The following is a 19,145-nucleotide window of genomic DNA, read 5'->3' as shown; positions in this document are numbered from 1 at the left end:
CTGAACATGTTACCTGTGTTTTGATGTTTTTGTTTGTAGGGCGTCGTAGCTTAGCAGGCTAGAGGGAAGATGAAAAGCAGCGATGTTGTATTTTTGCACTTTTACAGGGACTGCTTCAACAGGAATGGACAGGAACCATCTCCTCACATCAATGATTTAGGTTTCTTTTTTTGAAACATAAGAAACTTCTCTTCTTACTAATGTGCCACAATATAAACACATTTGTATCCTCTGTGAGAGAGCCTTTTGTTGCTTCAGAAGAAACAGTGGGAGTTATTTCTTCTTCATTCATTTTTTCTGAAATGCTTAACTAATAGTTTAAACCATAAATTAATTGTGTATGATGTTGTCACTTCACGTATGTAACTACAAAAGTCAGAGGACAGGTAAATAAATTAGAATGAAGGGAAAAGACTGAAACTTACATGTGGAAGAAAGGCTCTTTAAAAAAACAATCTTCCATCTGTTTTACAGATTAGAAAGGGAAAAAAAAAAAGTACTCTTAGGGAAATAGCTACCCAAAATATGGGGGAAAAAGACTTTGTTTATAGCTGGGAGAAGAAAAAGAGAAAGGAAAAATACCACATCAATGAATGTACTATACCAGTGTTGGAAAGCATGGTATATTTTTTAGTTTTAAAATTGTTACTGCTGCTGCAATTTGATTCTGGTATAGAGATAACAAAACCGAAAACACAAGATGTGGTAACTGCTACTTTTTTTTTTCTGGATGTTATCACAACTTCTCTCATGTTGTCAGTGAACTGAAAAAAGTTAGATTCTCTAAAATAATAAATTGAGTATTGTTGGATTACTTTATCAGCATATATGTATATACGGGGTGAAAATCTTGGGTGGTGTGGGTGGGAAGATTCGAAAATTTTATCAGTCCTACAGATTTTTTGGCTATAAATAAAAACTTAACTCTTGTTTGAGTAAAACAGACCACATAGTAGGATATCTTGATATCGCTGATATCTTGATAAGATACCTTAAGAAGAGATGATTCGAGTGCTTTATTGCTGGCTCCTTTATGCAGAATGTTTTTGCTGTAGCATTTATTTTGCAATTTGTTTCTTCTGTGTCCTACTCAAGAGTATTCTGTTGAAAAAGGCAGTGGAAATAACGGGAGTACAGGGAATTGTTAGCTTACCAAGGTCTGGACTAGGGTGTGGAGTGACCTGTGCAAACAGGTGCTTACTACATCATCATTCAATTGGTACTCCAGATGCAATACCTAATACTGACGTGTGGTTGCATGCTTGGCACTCCCAATCCTTCTATATTTCATCTAAATGACCAAGGTATATAGAACCATAGAATCGTACAATATCCCAAGTTGGAAGGGATCCACAGCGATCATGGAGTCCAACTCCTGGCTTCACACAGGTCTACCCAAAAATTCAGACCACGTGTCTGAGAGCATAGTCCAAGCTCTTCTTAAACTCCAACGGGCTTGGTGCCGTGACCATGTCCCTGGTGAGCCTGTTCCAGTGTGCGACCACCCTCTGGGTGCAGAACCTCTTACTGATATCCAGCCTGAACCTCGCCTGTTGCAGCTTCACTCCATTCCCTTGGGTCCTATCACTGGTGACTAAAGAGAATAGATTGGCGCCAGCCCCTCCGCTCCCCTTCATGAGGAAGCTGTGGGCCATGATGAGGTCTCCCCTCAGCCTTCTCTTTTCCAGACTGAGGAATATGTAAGTGACTTGGAGGAAGAGGATACATTGCTTCCCTGCTTACCAGGAAGGGCTCAGAAACCAGCTGTGTGACTGTAATTTGGCTTGTAAAACTTTTTTGCCTGTCATAATACTGTTGGAGAGGAAAAAACCTGAAAGAATGAGGGAATTCAGGCTTTCACTTCCAGCTCATCTTCGTGTAGAAGGGAGCACAGCTGGACAGTTGCACTGTTTCCCTTTGGTTTCACTTTTTGTTATTACATAATATATTCTCATTCATGGTGTAACAGAAGATAAATTTATGTGCAAAATAGTGTACATTTGTAAAATTATTTCTTAAATCTTTTCAACAAAACCTCTTTTTTAATCTTGTAAATTGGCAGTAGTTCTTTAGTACATGCAAATAACTATTACAGATGTTGTTTGCGGTATGACTTATGCTTACTGGAAGCTGATTAGTATAATGTGTAATCTGATACCTTTCTACTTTTGAAGGCACTAATATGAGCTGTAAAAGTCCACTTTTTGCCAAAATAGGAATATGTTAAGTCATTCCAAAAATATTGTGGTTCATATTTAAATGATACCGTCTTATGGCTGAGTATGTAACTCCAATCCATCACACCAGCACAAATACTGAAGCTATTACTGTGTAGCTAAATGAGGAAGTTTAGGTAGCTCCAGATTTGGAAGAAAGCTGTACACCAATTTCAGCAATGGCTTGACCAGTATTGGGACCATGAAAACCCGCCTGTCTTGATGCAAGTCGTGTATTAGAGGTAGTGATTCATGCTAAGAATGACTTTGCACTATATGCAAAGATTCTTTATAGTCTATACTGATTTTCTGTCTGTGAAGAAAAGTATCCCCGTGAGTCATGCTTTTTGAGAATTAACATAGGATGGGATGTTTTTAATGGGTCTGAATATCTGTGTATCCTGTTAGGTTTATGAAGATTATCTTGAGTTGGGTTATATAGCAGCTCCCCAGTTCATCAGCATTTGCTTTCTCGGCAGCAAAACAACATCTTAAATAACCTGTTTAATATGCAGCTCAGAAAAATACACTAATGACACAATAGGAATCTGTAAATATTTATGGAAAGACTTAAAGATCCCTATTTTAACTGATGTGGGACAAATGTCTTTCCTAATTTCTGAAGAACGGAAATAGCATTTAAAGTTTTCAATTGTCAATGACAGTTCCATTAAGAGTGTTTCCAGAAAATCATATGGGAGCTGTGGAATTGCTCAACTGTATTTTGGTTCAAAACCCATAAAAGTAGATGAGTTTGTTTCCATCGCTCTCAGCTACCCTTTGATCCCTTTAAAAACAGATGATTATGGTGTGTTGAGAGGTTAGGGGTGCACATATTGTTCTCCTTTTCATGCAAGATGTTTCAATTTATATAGCTTATATTCCCTTACCAGCGTAAATTGTTTCCCTGTTGCAAGAACACTGAGTATCCAGTAAATGTTTATGCAAGCAGTTCAGTTCTGTATTATTACAATTATTTATTGTTTTGGCAAAACTAACACCCATTGTATTAATTCTGGTATTAGATACTTGGTATCATACTCAAAGGAGTGCATAAAGCCCACCTACATTAATGTAGTCTCTTAGACTGCTTGAAATTCATTGAGGCCTAAGCTTTTAAACATTCATTGCATTATTTCACTGCTGCTTTGAATTACAAAGATGGAGGAGCATGCATGAAGGAGATGTGTGAATTAGGGTCTGAACTTTTGTACAGCAGACTAGCCAGGACTCTCTTCTTGGGGCAAGAGAGGTGTCAAAGAGCCATGGTACATATAATGAATTTACTTGGGATTCAGGCACGATTCCTGAGAATTCACCTGGCTAGTGTTACTCATGCAGTGATACTTGTACCACAGAGATCTCAGATAACAAATTCTGGAACGCCCTGTGCAACTATGAAAGCATTCCTGCAGTTCTTCTGGGATCTGCATAATAGTTTAACGTTGATGGACTTCACATGAATTCCTCTATATTTGGGGGACAGGATCAATCTATTTGTTTTGCCATGCCTTAACATATTCTTAGCATGTCAGGTTTAAAGTAACGTATTTCAAAGTAAATGTAAAATAGCTTATTTAAAGGAATCCTAAAGTGCACATGCAATAGGATATAGATATGTATTGAAATGTGTGAATACAAATGCAAACATACAAAAACGGTTATCATAGAATCATGGAATGGGTTGGTTTGGAAGGGACCTCTAATATCAGATAATTCCCACTCTCTGCCATGGACAGGGAAACCTCTCACTAGATCAGGTTGCTCAAAGCCCCCATCCTGACCTTGAACACTTGGGATGGGGCATACACAGCTCTTCTGGGCAACCTGTTCCAGTGCCTCACCATCCTTTTTTTTTACCAAAGAACTTTTTTACTAATGTCTAATTTAAATCTCCCCTCTGTTAGTTTAAAGGCATTCCCCCTTGTCCTGTCACTGTACCCCGTGACAAAGAGTCCCTCCTCAGCTTTCTTGTAGGCCTCCTTTAGGTACTGGAAGGCTGTGATGAGGTCTCCCTGGAGCCTTCTCTACTCCAGACTGAACAACCCCAACTCCCTCGGCCTGTCTTTGTACGAGAGGTGCCTTCAGCCTTCTGATCATCTGGACTCTGGATTCACTCCAACAACCCCACGTCCTTCTTGTGCTGGGGGGGGCTCCAGAGCTGGGTGCAGGACTCCAGGTAGGGTCTAACGAGTGCAGAGTGGAGGTGGAAAATCACCTCCCTTGCCCTGCTGGCCATGTTGCTTTTCATGCAGCACAGGTTACATTTGGCTTTCCGGGCTGCAAGCATGCATTGCCAGCTCAAGTTATGTAAATTTAATAAGCTTTTTGGCTATTTATCAGCTGTCTGAGGATCTAGTTTCTGTACAGCCCTGCATCCTCAATTTGCATTCATTGAACAGGATCAGGATTTCAACTGCATATCTCTCTTTGTATGCCAAGCCCATATTGATATTTAAATTGTTCCACCCTTGTTCTTAAGGATTAAGAAATTCATAGCTCAATGAAGAAATAATTTCAACTTCCCTCTTTCCCTCTTTGTGCTTAAGAAATTATAAAGTTTCTAAGAAATGGCCAGATTTCATAATCAGTAGTTTAAGTTAACAAATCAGCTGATAATTGCTGATTTATATATAGTTGGTCACATATATGGTCATTAGCAATGATATGTTTGTTACGGAATTATAAATTTAGCTTAATACAAGCTCTGCATTACTGACAATCAGTTGGAACCAGACACGGTGGTAAAAGATCAATTTATGGTGATGACTGCTGCCAACCTGTTCATGACGGATACCATGGCAAAATAAATAAAGAAAATAAGAGAGGAATGTGGTTATTATTATTTTTTTTCCCCAGGCCCACTAGAATCCCTCTGCTGGAACAGGCCTTTGGCTAATGTGGCTATTATAGTCACTAAACTGTGTAGGTACGAACCAGTCTGAACTGAATTTAATGTACTCTTCCAAAAGGCAGTCTTATACTCCTATTTTCTCATGACAGATAGAAACTTTGCTACTAACTGCTGAGATAAATCGATTTAAAAATAGCATTGTACATTTCTGTGAATAGAAAAAAAAAAAGTCTAGAAATTTACTAATTAAAACAAATATTACTTCTAAGCAAAATGGCATGTCATGCTTACAGTGCAAAATGCTGTACCTGTGTAAGTTGAAGAGGAGATTCACTGTGAGGGTTGGGGCAGAGCATCTGCTGTCTCTGAAGTTCTTGTGCTGTCCTTGACCTGTATTTGGCCTCTGTGGAACTGGATGAACTTCAGAATATGAACTGCTGAATTCTTCATGTATTCTTTGTCAATATTACAGATGTATGCATTATATTGACTATATAGTTGTGTTCAAAATATTTTTAGTTGTTCTTGATTTGCGTTGATTGAGATTAACCAGTTTGTGATGTACTGTAATTATATAATGTACTGGTGTTACTTCCACAGTGCAAGCTACTAAGCAAATAAATATTTTAGTGTTCTAGATAGGTTGGTTTATTTCATCTGCAAAGATATAAACTTCACAGATAACTATCTATGAAGGATATGAAACCGTCAGTGTCCAAAGGAGGTCTATGAAGATGGCGAAGGGTCTAGAGGGGAAGACATATGAGGAGCAGCTGAGGTCCCTTGGTTTGCTCAGCCCCGAGCAGAGCAGGCTGAGGGGAGGCCTCATGGCGGCCTGCAGCTCCCTCACGAGGGGAGCGGAGGGGCAGGCGCTGAGCTCTGCTCTCTGGGGACAGGACCTGAGGGAACGGCATGGAGCTGGGACAGGGGAGGGTCAGGCTGGGGCTTAGGGAAAGGTTCTGCACCCAGAGGGTGGTTGGGCTCTGGGACAGGGTCCCCAGGGCAGTGGGCACAGCACTGAGCTGCTGGAGTTCAGGTGTTTGGACAGTGCTCTCAGACACATGGTCTGATTAGGGGACCCAGGAGTTGGACTCAATGATCTTTGTGGGTCCCTTCCAACTCAGGATTTTTTGAGGTTCTATGATTCCTAAGATCTCTATTACCTAGTGGGAGGGTGGAGGTGCTGTGTGTAGCAGAGGAGAGAGATTCTTTGCAGAAGTGTCCACCAAAATAGTAAAAGGCAATGCTTACCAATGACAGCAAGTTAAATTCCAATTTTACGTGAGGAAGAAAAAAAAACACTTTTCAGTGAAAATGATTATTCTTTCTGAAGATTTCGGAAGAAACTGGAATTATTTAGTTTATTTGATGTTGAACAACCAGATTGAAGTTAACAGTCTTTGTTTGAGGAGGTTGGACTATATGACCTCCAGAGGTTCCTACTAACCTAACTGAGTTTGTAATTCTCTTCTTTGATCACAATGTGAGCAAGTATAAATGGTAGGGAGTTTCATTTTATTTATTTTTTTAAACTGGGATGTAGTAAAAAGAGTTTACCAAGAAAACTTTGAAAAATTACAGAAAGGTCCATAACAAAAGGTTTTGTTGTATGGTACAACAGATGTTGCTTCGTGGCATGGGTAAATGTGAACTGGTTACAGGTAGGAAGAATTTTATTCATGACTAGTTCAAAATTGGTTTCTGGGTGGAAGAAGGAATTGGGTCATTTTCACTGGACTTGGAATGTGTCTATATATAGTGATTCAGCTTCGAGCCATTGATCTCATCTAAAGTGAGGACTCATTCGGATTCATAACACTTCCAAAATATTGTGGGTAGCACAGGACAGGTCATGCTACTGCCTGGATTTTTTCACTTGGTCAGTCTCCTGATGACTGTTGCAATATTTGATTTTTTTTTCCTTCACAAAGTTCTCCACTCTCACTTTTTTTTATTTATTTATTTTTTAAGCTAGACCTATTAAACAAAGTCACCATAGTGACATAGATGTTCTTTGTTTCAATGCATGTGATAATTGTATGTCTGTGTTGGAATAAAATAACCTCAGAGAAGCCACCTACTGAACAGCTTTATAAGAAATATATTAAAAATGACTAGATGGAAGTATGTCCATAGGAAAGAGAGAGCTTTTTCTGTTTTGTAAGATTTTGTTTTCTTCTCTAATTGATTAGCTTTAACAATGTTTTCTAATGAATTGCATTCACTGTAACTGGAAAATAAAATTTGCAATGAGGTTACTTAACTGTGAAGCTTGAGTGCCATCTTGTTAATGAAATTTGCAAAAGAAGTTTCATGCAAGAAATTAGTAACAGAAAAGGAACAGAATCTTAGTGTCAGCTCCTAAAAGGGACATTCATAAATAGGCACATATCTTGATCCTTACTTTACAGGGAGGTGATTCTGGCAAAACAGCCCTTTTCCCTCATAGCTTGCTGGAAAAAAAAGACCTGTTTTGCTGATAAGATTGTCTCTTTGTGGAGGTTTTTCCAAGAATAATTATGACAAGTAAAAGCTTGATATTTTTGTCCTTTCAAATGACAAGGTTATATCAGTGCATTTTTCTGAGAGATATGTAGTTTCTCTGAAGCATCATGCTATTTATCCGGTTATTGAAAAATACCCTAATGCAACTGAACTAGTGTTTTTTTTTTTTTTTTGTTTTGTTTTGTTTTTTTTGAAGGTAAGTCCATTTTAAAGAAATGCTGGGTGACTAGTCTAATTATTTCTAGTAGTTTACGACCAATAAAATAATGCTTGCTTGTTACTGTTTACACTCATAATCTGAGCATTTGCTAGAAGTGACTAGCAGAGAATAGCAGAGAGTGACAACTATTAATCTCTGTCCAAAAAAAAAAATTCTACCAAAAATACATGAACATAGTTGTCAATATAAATTGAACCAAAAGAGATCACACAAAGCAGCTGATGAAGTAATGTAATTGTATGTGTGTCTGGATTCATGCTGATTATAGCTTGTGGTTTAGAGTCAATTGTACTGTAGTCCGAAAAAGATTAAGAAAAGGTCAAGAGCTTTGTTGTACTAAGTACCATAGAGCTCCCGAAAAGATACGTTCTGCACATGGAGGAGTTCCTTCTGAAAGGAATTAAAACAAATCAAAGAGCATGGTTATTTCAGAGAGAGCATTTGGGGGTAAGTTACTTCACCCAGTTTTCTTCAGAATAATTCTGGCAATACAGTTAAATATCCAAGTCTAAACAAACGTACAATTACAACAAATGACTGTAACAATGAGAAGATACAATACAGCAAAGTGGCTGCAAGTATTCTAATAAATACAGGTGTAGGGACTGCTACCGGTTGACAGATTCCTGTTTTGGTCACATATCTGAAGGAAAAAGTAATAGATCAGCTCAAGTATTTCAAGCATCTGCGTTGAGATGAAAGAAGACCTGGAGACGTCTTTCTGAGAAACAGAAAACTAGACCATTATGTTCATGCCATGGTTGATCAAGTAAAAATAACGTATTCAAAACCAGATAAATGAACCAAAAAACATAAATTCTTAAAATGAGGATAAAATCAATTTGTGTACAGTTGGAACTGAGCTCAAGACTTTGAACAAGACACTCATTCATTGTGTCTTATTTTTTTTTAAAAAACAAATGAACAGTGGTTCATTATAGTGCGATATATAGGGATCAAGGAAACCAACAATGAAGAGAATAGAATCAAAACAATGTGAAAGGACTTAAGAGAGAGAAAAAGAACCTTCATAGACTCATAGAATGGCTCGAATTGGAAAGGACCTTAAAGATCACCCAGTTCCACCACCCCTGCCATAGGCAGAGATGCCACCCACTAGATCAGGTTGCCCAGAGCCTCTTCCAACCCGGACTTCAACACCTCCAGGGATGGGGCAGCCACAAGTTCTCTGGGCAACCTGTTGCAGTGCCTCACTACCCTTTGAAGAGTTTCCTTCTAACCTCTATCTAAACCTCCCGCCTTTTAGTTTAAAACTGTTCCCCCTTGTCCTGTCATTATCTGACCAAACAGTCACTCTCTGTCGTTTTTGTAAGTGCCATTTAAGTACTGAAAAAAAATGAGGTCTCCCAAAAACCTTCTCTTCTTCTGAACAGCCCCAGATCTCTCAGCCTTTCTGAAAGTGCTCCAGCCCTCCAAGCATCTTTGTGGCCTTCCTCTGGACCTGCTCTTACAGCCCCACATCCTTCTTGTGCTGGGGGCCCCAGCCCAGGACGCAGCACTCCCAGTGGGGCCTCACCAGGGCAGAGCAGAGGGGCACAATCCCCTCCCTCCACCTGCTGCCCACCCCTCTGTTGGTGCAGCCCAGGACACAGTTGGCCTTCTGGGCTGCAGGCACACACTGCTGGCTCGTGTCGAGCTTTTTGTCCATCAGAGCCCCCAAGTCCTTCTCTGCAGGGCTGCTCTCAGTGGGTTTTTCTGCCAGTCTGTGCTCATGTCTGGGGTTGCCCCGACCCAGGTGCAGCACCTTGCACTTGGACTTGTTGAACCTCATTCAGTTCATGTGGGTCCACTTCTCCAGCTTGTCCAGGTCCCTCTGGGTGGCATCCCTTCCTTCTGTTGAATCACTGCACCACTCAGCTTGGTGTCATCTGCAACCTTGGTGGGGGTGCACTCGATCCCACTGTCTGTGTCATTGATAAAGATACTGAAAAGCACCAGTCCCAAGACAGACCCTGAGGGACAAGGCTCATCACCAGCCCCCACCTGGGTATAGAACCACTGACCACAACACTCTGGGTACAACTATCAAGCCAATTCCTTATCCATTGGTTCACCCTTCAAATCCATATCTTTCCAATGTCAAGATTAGGATGTCATGTGGGACCATGTCAAAGGCCTTACAGAAGTCCAGGTAGATGACGTTGGTTGGTCTTCCCTTGTCAACTGATGCAGTCACTCCATCGCAGAAGGCCACCAGATGAGTCAGGCACAATTTGCCCATGGTGAAGCCATACTGGCTGTCCCAGATCACCTCCTTTTCTTGCATGTGCCTTAACATTGCCTCCAGGAGGATTCGTTCCATGATCTTGCCAGGCACAGAGATGAGAATTTATTTATATTTATATTTGTAATGATGTTTTGGAGTAGTTGCAGTAGAAAGTACTTGTAAAAAGTACTGAATAGTCTGAGATGCATAAAATCGTTCAAGTAATGTTATACTTAGATTTGTTTTCTATTATGAGAATAAATACATTAAGAGATGAATGTAAAAGCTAGTTGAGGGGTACAAAATTGTTTAATCTTGGTAGGATGTACACCTCTCCTCAGGTAACAGTTTGACTCAATTCATGGATCTGCTGCAGACAGGAGAAGCTGCACACAAAAAATCAGTTGAACTGAAAGTTTCAGAAAAATAAATAATATTCATTACAAACTTTCCTGAGAAAGTACAGTTGTTGGGAACTATTAAGAGAAAAAAGGGAGAAATGCCAGTGACATGACATACAGCTATGGAGTGTGTTTAAAGATTTTTAGGTACTTTAAATTCCAGTGTGCAGTCTGTTAAATCAAACTAAAGCAAAACCATGCAATTACTCTCCAGAAAAATATAATCTTACTAAAATATCAGAGGTATGGATCCAAAGGCTTTATTGGAAGCTTTGTTTATCGTGTTTCTTGTGTGCAGGGTTACTTTCTGAAGTAAAGCTCTCTTAGTCTTCTACTCCAGTTACCCTCATACTGCACGAGTACTTTGTGAATTAAAGTTAATTGATTAATTAAATCAAGATAATTGCATTTGAATCTTCCTTTATGCTACGCTCATATTTGTCTGTTCAATATATCATGGGGCTGTAAGATTAAATAACTGCATTTTACTCTTCAGCAGCAGTGAGAATGTGCTCTGATATTATTTGTCATGCTTCTGGGTTAACCAGTTGGGAAGAAAGTGGTTGCCCACACATGAGTCGTACTTGTGTGGTTCATATTTTCATCATACTGTTGGAATGCAGTTCTCATTTGTTTCTTACACTGTTATCTATCACCATAGCATGCGGGTGTCTGAAATCATGATCTCAGAGTGATGCAGGTCTTCAGGTAACATGCCAGTCTCATGGAGGTCTTGGAAAAATAAAGCAAGCTTTGAGACATGATATGTGCTGTTAGCTATGATTTATAGGCTTAGTTATGGAGATTCAGTGCAAGGGACAGGATGCTTTGGTAACAGGCTCACACTAACCTGTAGTGTTTGTTGAGTAAATGAGATTTCCAGATTCAGAAAACCACCATTTAACAGTTTTTATGTAGATTACTTCCTATCCAAGTAAAGCATTCTGCAATAGCAAAGCCTTCTCTCCACATAAAATAATCATTTTTACAGTTGTTTCCATGCTGAATTACAAGGGTTATTGCTGTAGTTGTATCACATGCACTGTAACTGTGTTGGGTAGATTTTGGTTCTCTATTAAAAAAACACACGGGCATTTTGCAACAGCACTTGCTTATGTATTGTGATTAATTCTCAGTGTGTTTCTGCTCTAGTGTAATATCACAGTTCTGTTATTCTTTTACAGAATGTGGGATTTGTAGGCGGGAGGGAGAGACATGGATGCCTTCAGAAGCAATTCATCTACTTCTAGGAGAGTTGCGTAAATTGTTCAGATAGATCATCCTGTAGCACTCCTGTTTCTCTCTGTGAGCTATGGAGCGACACTGGGTGACTCTTAGATTAGGCAACTGTCTTGTAAACTATAAAAACCTGGGTGAGACAAACCTGTCCTTATTACTGAAACAAGGCTGGTTCCTTGTGTAATCCTGGAAAATTTAATTCCATTTTCAGTTTGTTTATTCTTATTCCTCTTATTTTTCTGCCATAGGTCCTGATGTCATTACATGAAATGTTTCCAGCAGTGCATGCAGCAGAAATGGCTGTTCAGAGAAACCCACATTCCTGGGATGCCTGGCAGACTTTGGGACGTGCCCAGCTTGGATTAGGAGAGATAGCACTGGTAGGAAAATCGACAACATCGATATGCTAAAATTATAAACTGCATCCTCTGATTTGTGCATGAGAGAATGAAAGTACAGAAATATCCAAGGTAGCTCAGTATCTTTAAATAACCTGAAAATAGGCAAGGAAGAAGGTTCTTGCTATTAATTGTCAGTACGTCCTCTACTTGGTTGTTTTTCACAAGTGCTTTCTTTGTGGTTATGTCACTGCGCTTGTGCAAGACTTGTCAAGCTGAAAGCCTTTTGTGTAACATGCTGTGTTTGAGCGATGGCTTTATGTAACAATATGTTGACATAACTGCACATACTACATTCTGGGTGCTGTACCGCTACAGTGCTTTAAAGCTGAAGGTCCTGTGAAGTCCCAGGTGATAATCCAGCCTCAGTTTTATACATGGCTGTTAATAGACATCCAGCATCGTTTTTGTTTTTCCTGTCTCCTACTTTCCAGCTTCAGGTGCAGCAAATCATGTATGCACCTACACGCTTCCCTGTGGCTTCTTGATTCCAATTGATGGGTGAAGTTGATTCGCTTGCTAAAAAGAGAGTAAAAAGGCTGGGGTGTGCTGCAGTAGCTCAAGTGCATCTTTTCTCTAGCTGCAGCTGTACTGTCCCATCATACTGTCTTGGCCACATTGTGACCAGATGACTCATCCCCCACATCAAATCACCCACTGTTTACAGGTTATAATGGAATAATTTTCTGCGTGTTAAAGTGTGGAAACACACTGTTAAAGTGAACTTCTAAATTCAGATACATTCAGAAAAGTCCATTTGAAAAATAACTCATCACAAACTCTTAGATTAAAAAAAAGAAAAAAAGATACTGGCTCGATTTTAGTTCTAATACAAAGTAGCTTTATGTCGGTTTGGTAGAAATAAATAATTTTGTCATTAGAGTATTTCTGGAAAGGTGCAATGTTAGGGCTGAAAAATTTTCAGGAATAAAAAAAATTTTTTTTTTTTTTTGAGTGAGGCTAACAAATCATGTGTAAACATTTTTTTTTTATTATAGTGGTACTAAATAAAATAAAGCAGTCGCAAAATGTGAGAATAACATAAGGCAAAAGCAGAGCTTTGCAGATGTGTGTGTAGTGTGCTCCTTTATATTGTCACACTATGATAAAATGAAATATTTAGTATAAATCCATACATATGTGCATCACCTCAAATAACTGGTGACATTTTGTTGCTTTTGTGTTGTAGAAGGTAAGGGCAGATGGTCTGTCATGTCTGGATCAACGACCTATAAATCCTTCTTTTTTCCTTAAGTGCTTCAAATTGTCTCTGTAAATTATGTCTGAGATTTTAAATACATTTAAATACATTATAAATCCTTTTTTTTTTCCCTTAAGTGACTGAAATTGTCACTGTAAATTATGTCTGAGATTTTAAATACATTAGTCTCAGGAAATTCCAAGTTATTTCCTGCAAGGTAACTGATGCTTCTTATTCTATAAAAAATGCTACAATCACAGTAATGAAAATTATAGGTACTGATTTACCCTTATTAGTTATACCACCAGGTCTGCTCACCAGGTCCTATAAGCTTCATCTGCATTAAATAGGCACATCGTGCCAACAGAAGTGGGTATCTCAAGTTAATTGTGCTGGGGACTTATCCACAGAGTGTTCATTTTGTTGTAATTCAGACTAGCTCTGTTTGGAGCTTCAGGTGCTCTCGGAGTACATCATCGAGTTTAATCACAAAGGAATCTAGTTTATGTTGTCTGAGACTACTCCACAATGCAAGCCAAATCCTTTTAAGTGGAACAGTCAGAGATTTGCATCAAAGCACATTATGGATCTGAAACAAAACACTTCTGTAGGTGCACCTGTAGTTATGTTTTGTTGACCTTACTGCCTGAGAGAGACAGGTGGCGTTACCACCAGGTAGGTTGTGCCCTCTGAATGCTTTTGTCTCTTTGTTTTCCAAGGAGGGATCCCAGGGGAGGGTAAGCTCCCTTCCATTGGCTTCTCCAGTGCTCTGACATGGGATGTTTCTACTTTGCTTTTCTGTGTGTTTAAGACATATTGAGTTGTCTTCTGATGAAGGTGTTCTCATACAGAAAAGTGCTTTGGGAGGTATAATGCTCACTATTTTCAAATGAATGAATTTTTAAGGAATCCTAAAAGATTCCTTAAGGAGTTTTAAAAGACTGGAGAAGTCTTAACAGGTTAAATGATTTTTCAGCTGATGAACCTGTGGAGGCTTCTTGAACTAGTGATCTGTTGTAATTATCTTCTTCCCATTAGCTTTTCATGATTTTCTCATCTTTCACTGCATTATATTTTTTACAAAGAAAACCTAATAAAACATAAACGTCATCAGTTTTAGTAATGTTTGAGATTTGGGAATTATTGCTCTTCTCTAGAGCAGCTTTACTGTTTCATCATTTGAGTTCTCTTCCCCCACCTCCTAACCCTCAATGTGTTTCTTTGCTACCCACATCCTGCCAAATGTTCTGTCGTAAACATTTTAATTACTTCACAACAAATGATGCACTTTTCTTAGGAAAAACAATTTATTGTATTTTGATCTTGTTTCCCCTGTCTAAAATAAGGCTTCCAAACAAATCTAATCTCTAATAATGTGCCACACAAGATATTCATTTATTTCAAATGAAAAGAAGGATTTTTTTGTCAAACTGGTGAAAAGAAACAGAATGAGATAAATTAGCCCCATTTTCATTAACTTTTACAAGAAATATTTTGTTCTTTTTTCTGAATTTAGTAAGTACGGTAAATCAATAGTGACAAATGCAAACAAGCAGAACTTAATTTCTGCAACTCAAGTAAGATGTAGTAATTTCTTAAATTCTAGAAACCAGTTTGTAAAAGCACACTTATGAGTAAACTGCAACATGAATATAGAAACTGCAGAAATGTATAATCAAGCTTGCAATATTTCTCTAATTGTAAATGTTTGCTTCTAAAAGGGAGTTTTACTGTATTGGTGATGACAGTCTAAACAGTAGCAATTTCTTCATATCTTCATTAGAACAATTCTTCCCATTAGAGAAAGTGAGACCCATGCTTTCGTTTGGAAAAAAAAAAAAAAAAAAAGAACAAAAATCCACCAAACAAATGACAAAAAACAACAAAGGCAGCATTAAGGAATGACCAGCTAAAAGCAGCTGAGCCTCCCACCTTGGAGATATTCAGAAGCTATCTGGACATGGTCTGCAGCAACCAGTTCTGGGTGTCCCTGCTTGAGCAGGATGTTGGACCCGGTGACTCCCAAGGTCACTGCCAGCTGCAACCATTCTGTGACATAAGTTTACCCCATTGTGAGCTGAGCCCTCGTTTTCAAAGCTAGGATATTCAGGATTGTGAAGATGTGTAAATATGAACCAGCTGTGGATGCTTGCTGCTTGATGTTTAGAAGAATGCAGCTTGCTGTGTTACTACTAAGTAGGTGGTTGTGTAAGAGTGAGACTGAATTCTGTAAAAGAAATCAGCTCTTGACAATATGAATCTTCAAATCAGACTTTTCCTTTAATTTTTCCTGAAATAAATAGTGTTGAGGTCTTTATGTGTAGTGATAGCAGTTATTCAAAGAGGAATTATTATATTTTTATTGGAATCTGTTTGGGAATCAAAAGAAACATTAACAGAACATGATGGCATTTATGTGTAGCCTTCATAACTGATGGTTGGTCTTCCACTGAAATGCAAAAAAAGCCTGTACTTCAGATTGTGTTCCTGCCACACTGAGGGAATAAACAACTCATATTTTATTTTTATAGACTTACATGGGATTAAAATATTTAATTGCACTGCTCTGATGATCTTCCTTCTAAGCCCAACATAATGTGTGGATGATTTTTGTAGTCAACTATTTATGCACATTGATGGAATATTTAACTTTATTATACTAATATAGTCAGCACTTGCTATTCTTATGTGCATAAATGAAAATAAAAAGATCCAATTAAATTTTAAAAATAGTTATTTGGTTTATAATTTTGGCTTAGAAATTCTTGTAACTCCATTTGAAGTGTGAAACAAAAGCTCTGTTATTTATTTATATATATATATATTTATAAAGTGCCTATCACTGTATTGATAAACACTCTTTGAAACCACTCTGATGACAGGGGTGAGAACAGGAGTTGGCCTGGTACTGCCTTCCTTATCAAGACTTGATAAAAGACATTGATTTAAAATAAAAAATCACAGGGCTTGTTTTTGTCTTGCTGACTCCATCCTAAACTACATGCCAGGCACTTACACATTCTAGCACATAGTATCTGGGAGGTATTAAAGTAAAATTTGAGAGAAAATAAAATGCTTAGTCAAATAAAAAGAGTTAAATTCTTTTCAGCAGCTTTGAACGGTCCTAGTCAGGAATAGATACCGCTTAGTAATGGAAGGTTCCCAACAGGTCCTATACCTGTTATGTAGTCCCCAGCTCCTATAGTGTATTTATTTATTTTTATTTATTTTTTATTTATTTTTATTTTTTATTTTTATTTATTTATTTTTTTACACTGTTGGAAGTCATAAATATATTTTAGTATACCATCAAATATATGTATAATTTTAATGCATGAAAATGTCATCTACTCAGAGATTATTTTTATTTTCAGGAAGTAAAGCAGAAGAGCAAGGAAATTTCCATAAGCTTAAGTGTTCTTTCAACAGATTTATTCTAGCAGATTTATAGGCATTCTTTAGAACATGTTCACGTAACAATTTTATCCATATAATTTGGTAATAGAGAAGTCAAATATTCTGAGTTCTATTGATGAGATAGTATTTTATTCTCTTGATCAACCTGGATTATGCTTATGTATGCAGTAGAGCATACTGTACAGATCTCTAAGGCAGAGCCAGCCTAAAACAATTACTTGTACAGAGCTTGCTGCAGTGTCTTCTGAGGATACTCACTGAGGGATAATAAGGCAGAGAGGCAGAGAGGTGATAAGGATTGTGAAGAAAGAAGGCCAGGAAGAAATGAGTTTCCCCAGTGTATGGAGAACGCTGAGGTACTCAATGATTTTTTTGCCTCAGCCTTCACAAGCGAGAGCTCCAGCCTTTTAGCCCAAGCTCGAGAAAGCAAAGGCAGGGACCGTGAGAATGAAGAGATGGCCATGAGATCATGTCTGAGACCAGTGAAGGAACCTAAAGATGTTCAGATGTCCATGGGACCTGATGAGATGCATCCACGGTCCTGAACTAACTGGTAAATATAGATGCTAAGCCACTACCTGTCATACTGGAGAAGTCGTGGCAGTCCAGTAAAGTTCCCACTAGCTGGAAGAGGGGAAACGTAACCCCCACTTTTAAAGGAAAAAAGGAAAACCTAGGGAACTACAGGCCAGTCAGTTTTTCCTCTGTGCCCAGGAGCAGATCCTTCTGGAAACTGTGCAAAGGCACATGGAAAATAAGGAGGTGATTGGTGACAGCCAAAGAAAGTAGAAGAGGACAGACATGCCTGAGCCACTGTCAGATGCAGAGTGAACATGCACACTGAAGAGAAGCTTGAAGTGGACACTGTGACTGACAAACTTTCTGTAACTCAAGTCTGTATAGAGACATGGGCTCAGGGCCGAAGAAACTGAGGAAAAATTTTCTACTAGTTGCCAGAGGCCACTGTGTACTTGCTGTATTCTTGTGGCTCCAGGGTCACGCATGTCAGGCTCACGTCCTGTGGCCTTTTGTGTCAGCCCTCAGATGCTGTGGCCCAGGGTGGATGTATGCTGAGTCACCCCTGGGGATGATGCATCCTAATCCACTCCGTATGAATACTCTGCAGTGGAGAAGTTCAGCGTGGGAGAACTAAAGTGCTGTTGCCTCAGACGTCTGGCAAATGAGAACGACTTTTACAGGTGTATAGCGTGGCCAATTTCCAGTGTGTTTAATGCAAAAATCTTCCACATCTGGAAAATTTCCTACTGTATTTCATGTCATTTCTCCACATGAAAACACTGTACCTTCTGAATAAAGTGGATTTATAAACTTAAGAACGGCAAAACCTAAGGTGTTCATCTCATTCTTGAATACAGAAGAATTATTTTTGTTGGAAAGAAATTTTCAGTGAAAAAATGTCTATTGGAAAGAAGAAAAAATCAGAACAGAAATCTTGTACAGGACATTTTAGCCTATTTTAAATTAAAATAAAAGCATTTGCTATACAGATTATGTCATAAAAAATAATTAAACTAGAGTGAAATTATCTGGAAGAATTTGACTCCTTTGGGTTTAAAGAAGAGAAATATAAAGAGGAATTTGGACAGTGTCTTCAAATATACTAAAGGTTTCTGCAAAAATGAGTTACGTTAACTGTGAATAGTACAAGAAATAACAGGCTTAAATTGCAATAAAATATGTTGGAAAAAAATCCTTCTGTAAGGATCATCAAAAATGGAAAAAGATTACTTACAGATGTATATTCATCTCCACTGTTGGACAACTTTTAAAATAGGTCAGCTAGACTCCTGTCAGATGCAACATAAAAACCTAGTCTAAGCCCTGGGGACATGTGTGAACTGCATAATCTTTTGAGATTATGCTTTCTTACTTTTTTTAAAGGGGAACGGTCACTGTGTAGCAGCAATTACTAGGTCCATGTGATATAAAAGCATGTTACTAATAACTGTAGTCAGATCAAAACTGCATTTTACATTTAAAGACTCTGCATACCAGCAAGAGAGATTCTGCTCATGAGATGAATAACAGGATGATTGTTTGCAGTAGAAAACCCAATAGTATGACAAAACGGCAAATATTTAAAAAATACGAATTCTTCAGATTCTTAACTCAGCAAGCTAGAACGTCATGCAGTAGATTTTATAGCACTCTTCTTCAAAGAACCAAAACAAATGCATGAACCTCTACTGAGTTAAAATCACAGCATCCTTAGATGCAAGGTCTCTGAGACCACAGCTGCCCATTAAATTGAAACCAAAAAAATCAAGTTTATGTAGCACCATCACATTTTCCCATAAGGCCATAATTTGAGTAAGAGATTTACATCTCCATCGGCAGGAGATTTGAAAGTAGCACTTCCTGAATTGACCCAAGTGAATGAGTGAATGACTTCAGTACAAGATTAAAGTAAGATACATCCCAGTTTGCTTTCAGCAGCTGTTTGTCA

The 19,145-nt window shown here is 38.4% G+C and overlaps 1 protein-coding gene across 1 annotated transcript in view; it reads left to right on the top strand.

The window, feature by feature from the left end:
• The window catches only part of TTC33 (tetratricopeptide repeat domain 33), a 50,368-nt gene that overhangs the window by 27,239 nt on the left and 3,984 nt on the right, over window positions 1-19,145 (top strand). The window contains exon 3 of the mRNA XM_084304636.1: window positions 11,911-12,042. Coding sequence (XP_084160762.1) covers window positions 11,911-12,042 — 132 coding nt within the window. The remainder of the gene's footprint in view (window positions 1-11,910; window positions 12,043-19,145) is intronic.

This window comes from Netta rufina (assembly GCF_964035555.1).
Source record: "Netta rufina genome assembly, chromosome: Z".
NCBI lineage: Eukaryota > Metazoa > Chordata > Aves > Anseriformes > Anatidae > Netta > Netta rufina.
Note: the sequence above shows the minus strand (reverse complement) of the source record. Positions and strands in the feature narration are given on the sequence as shown.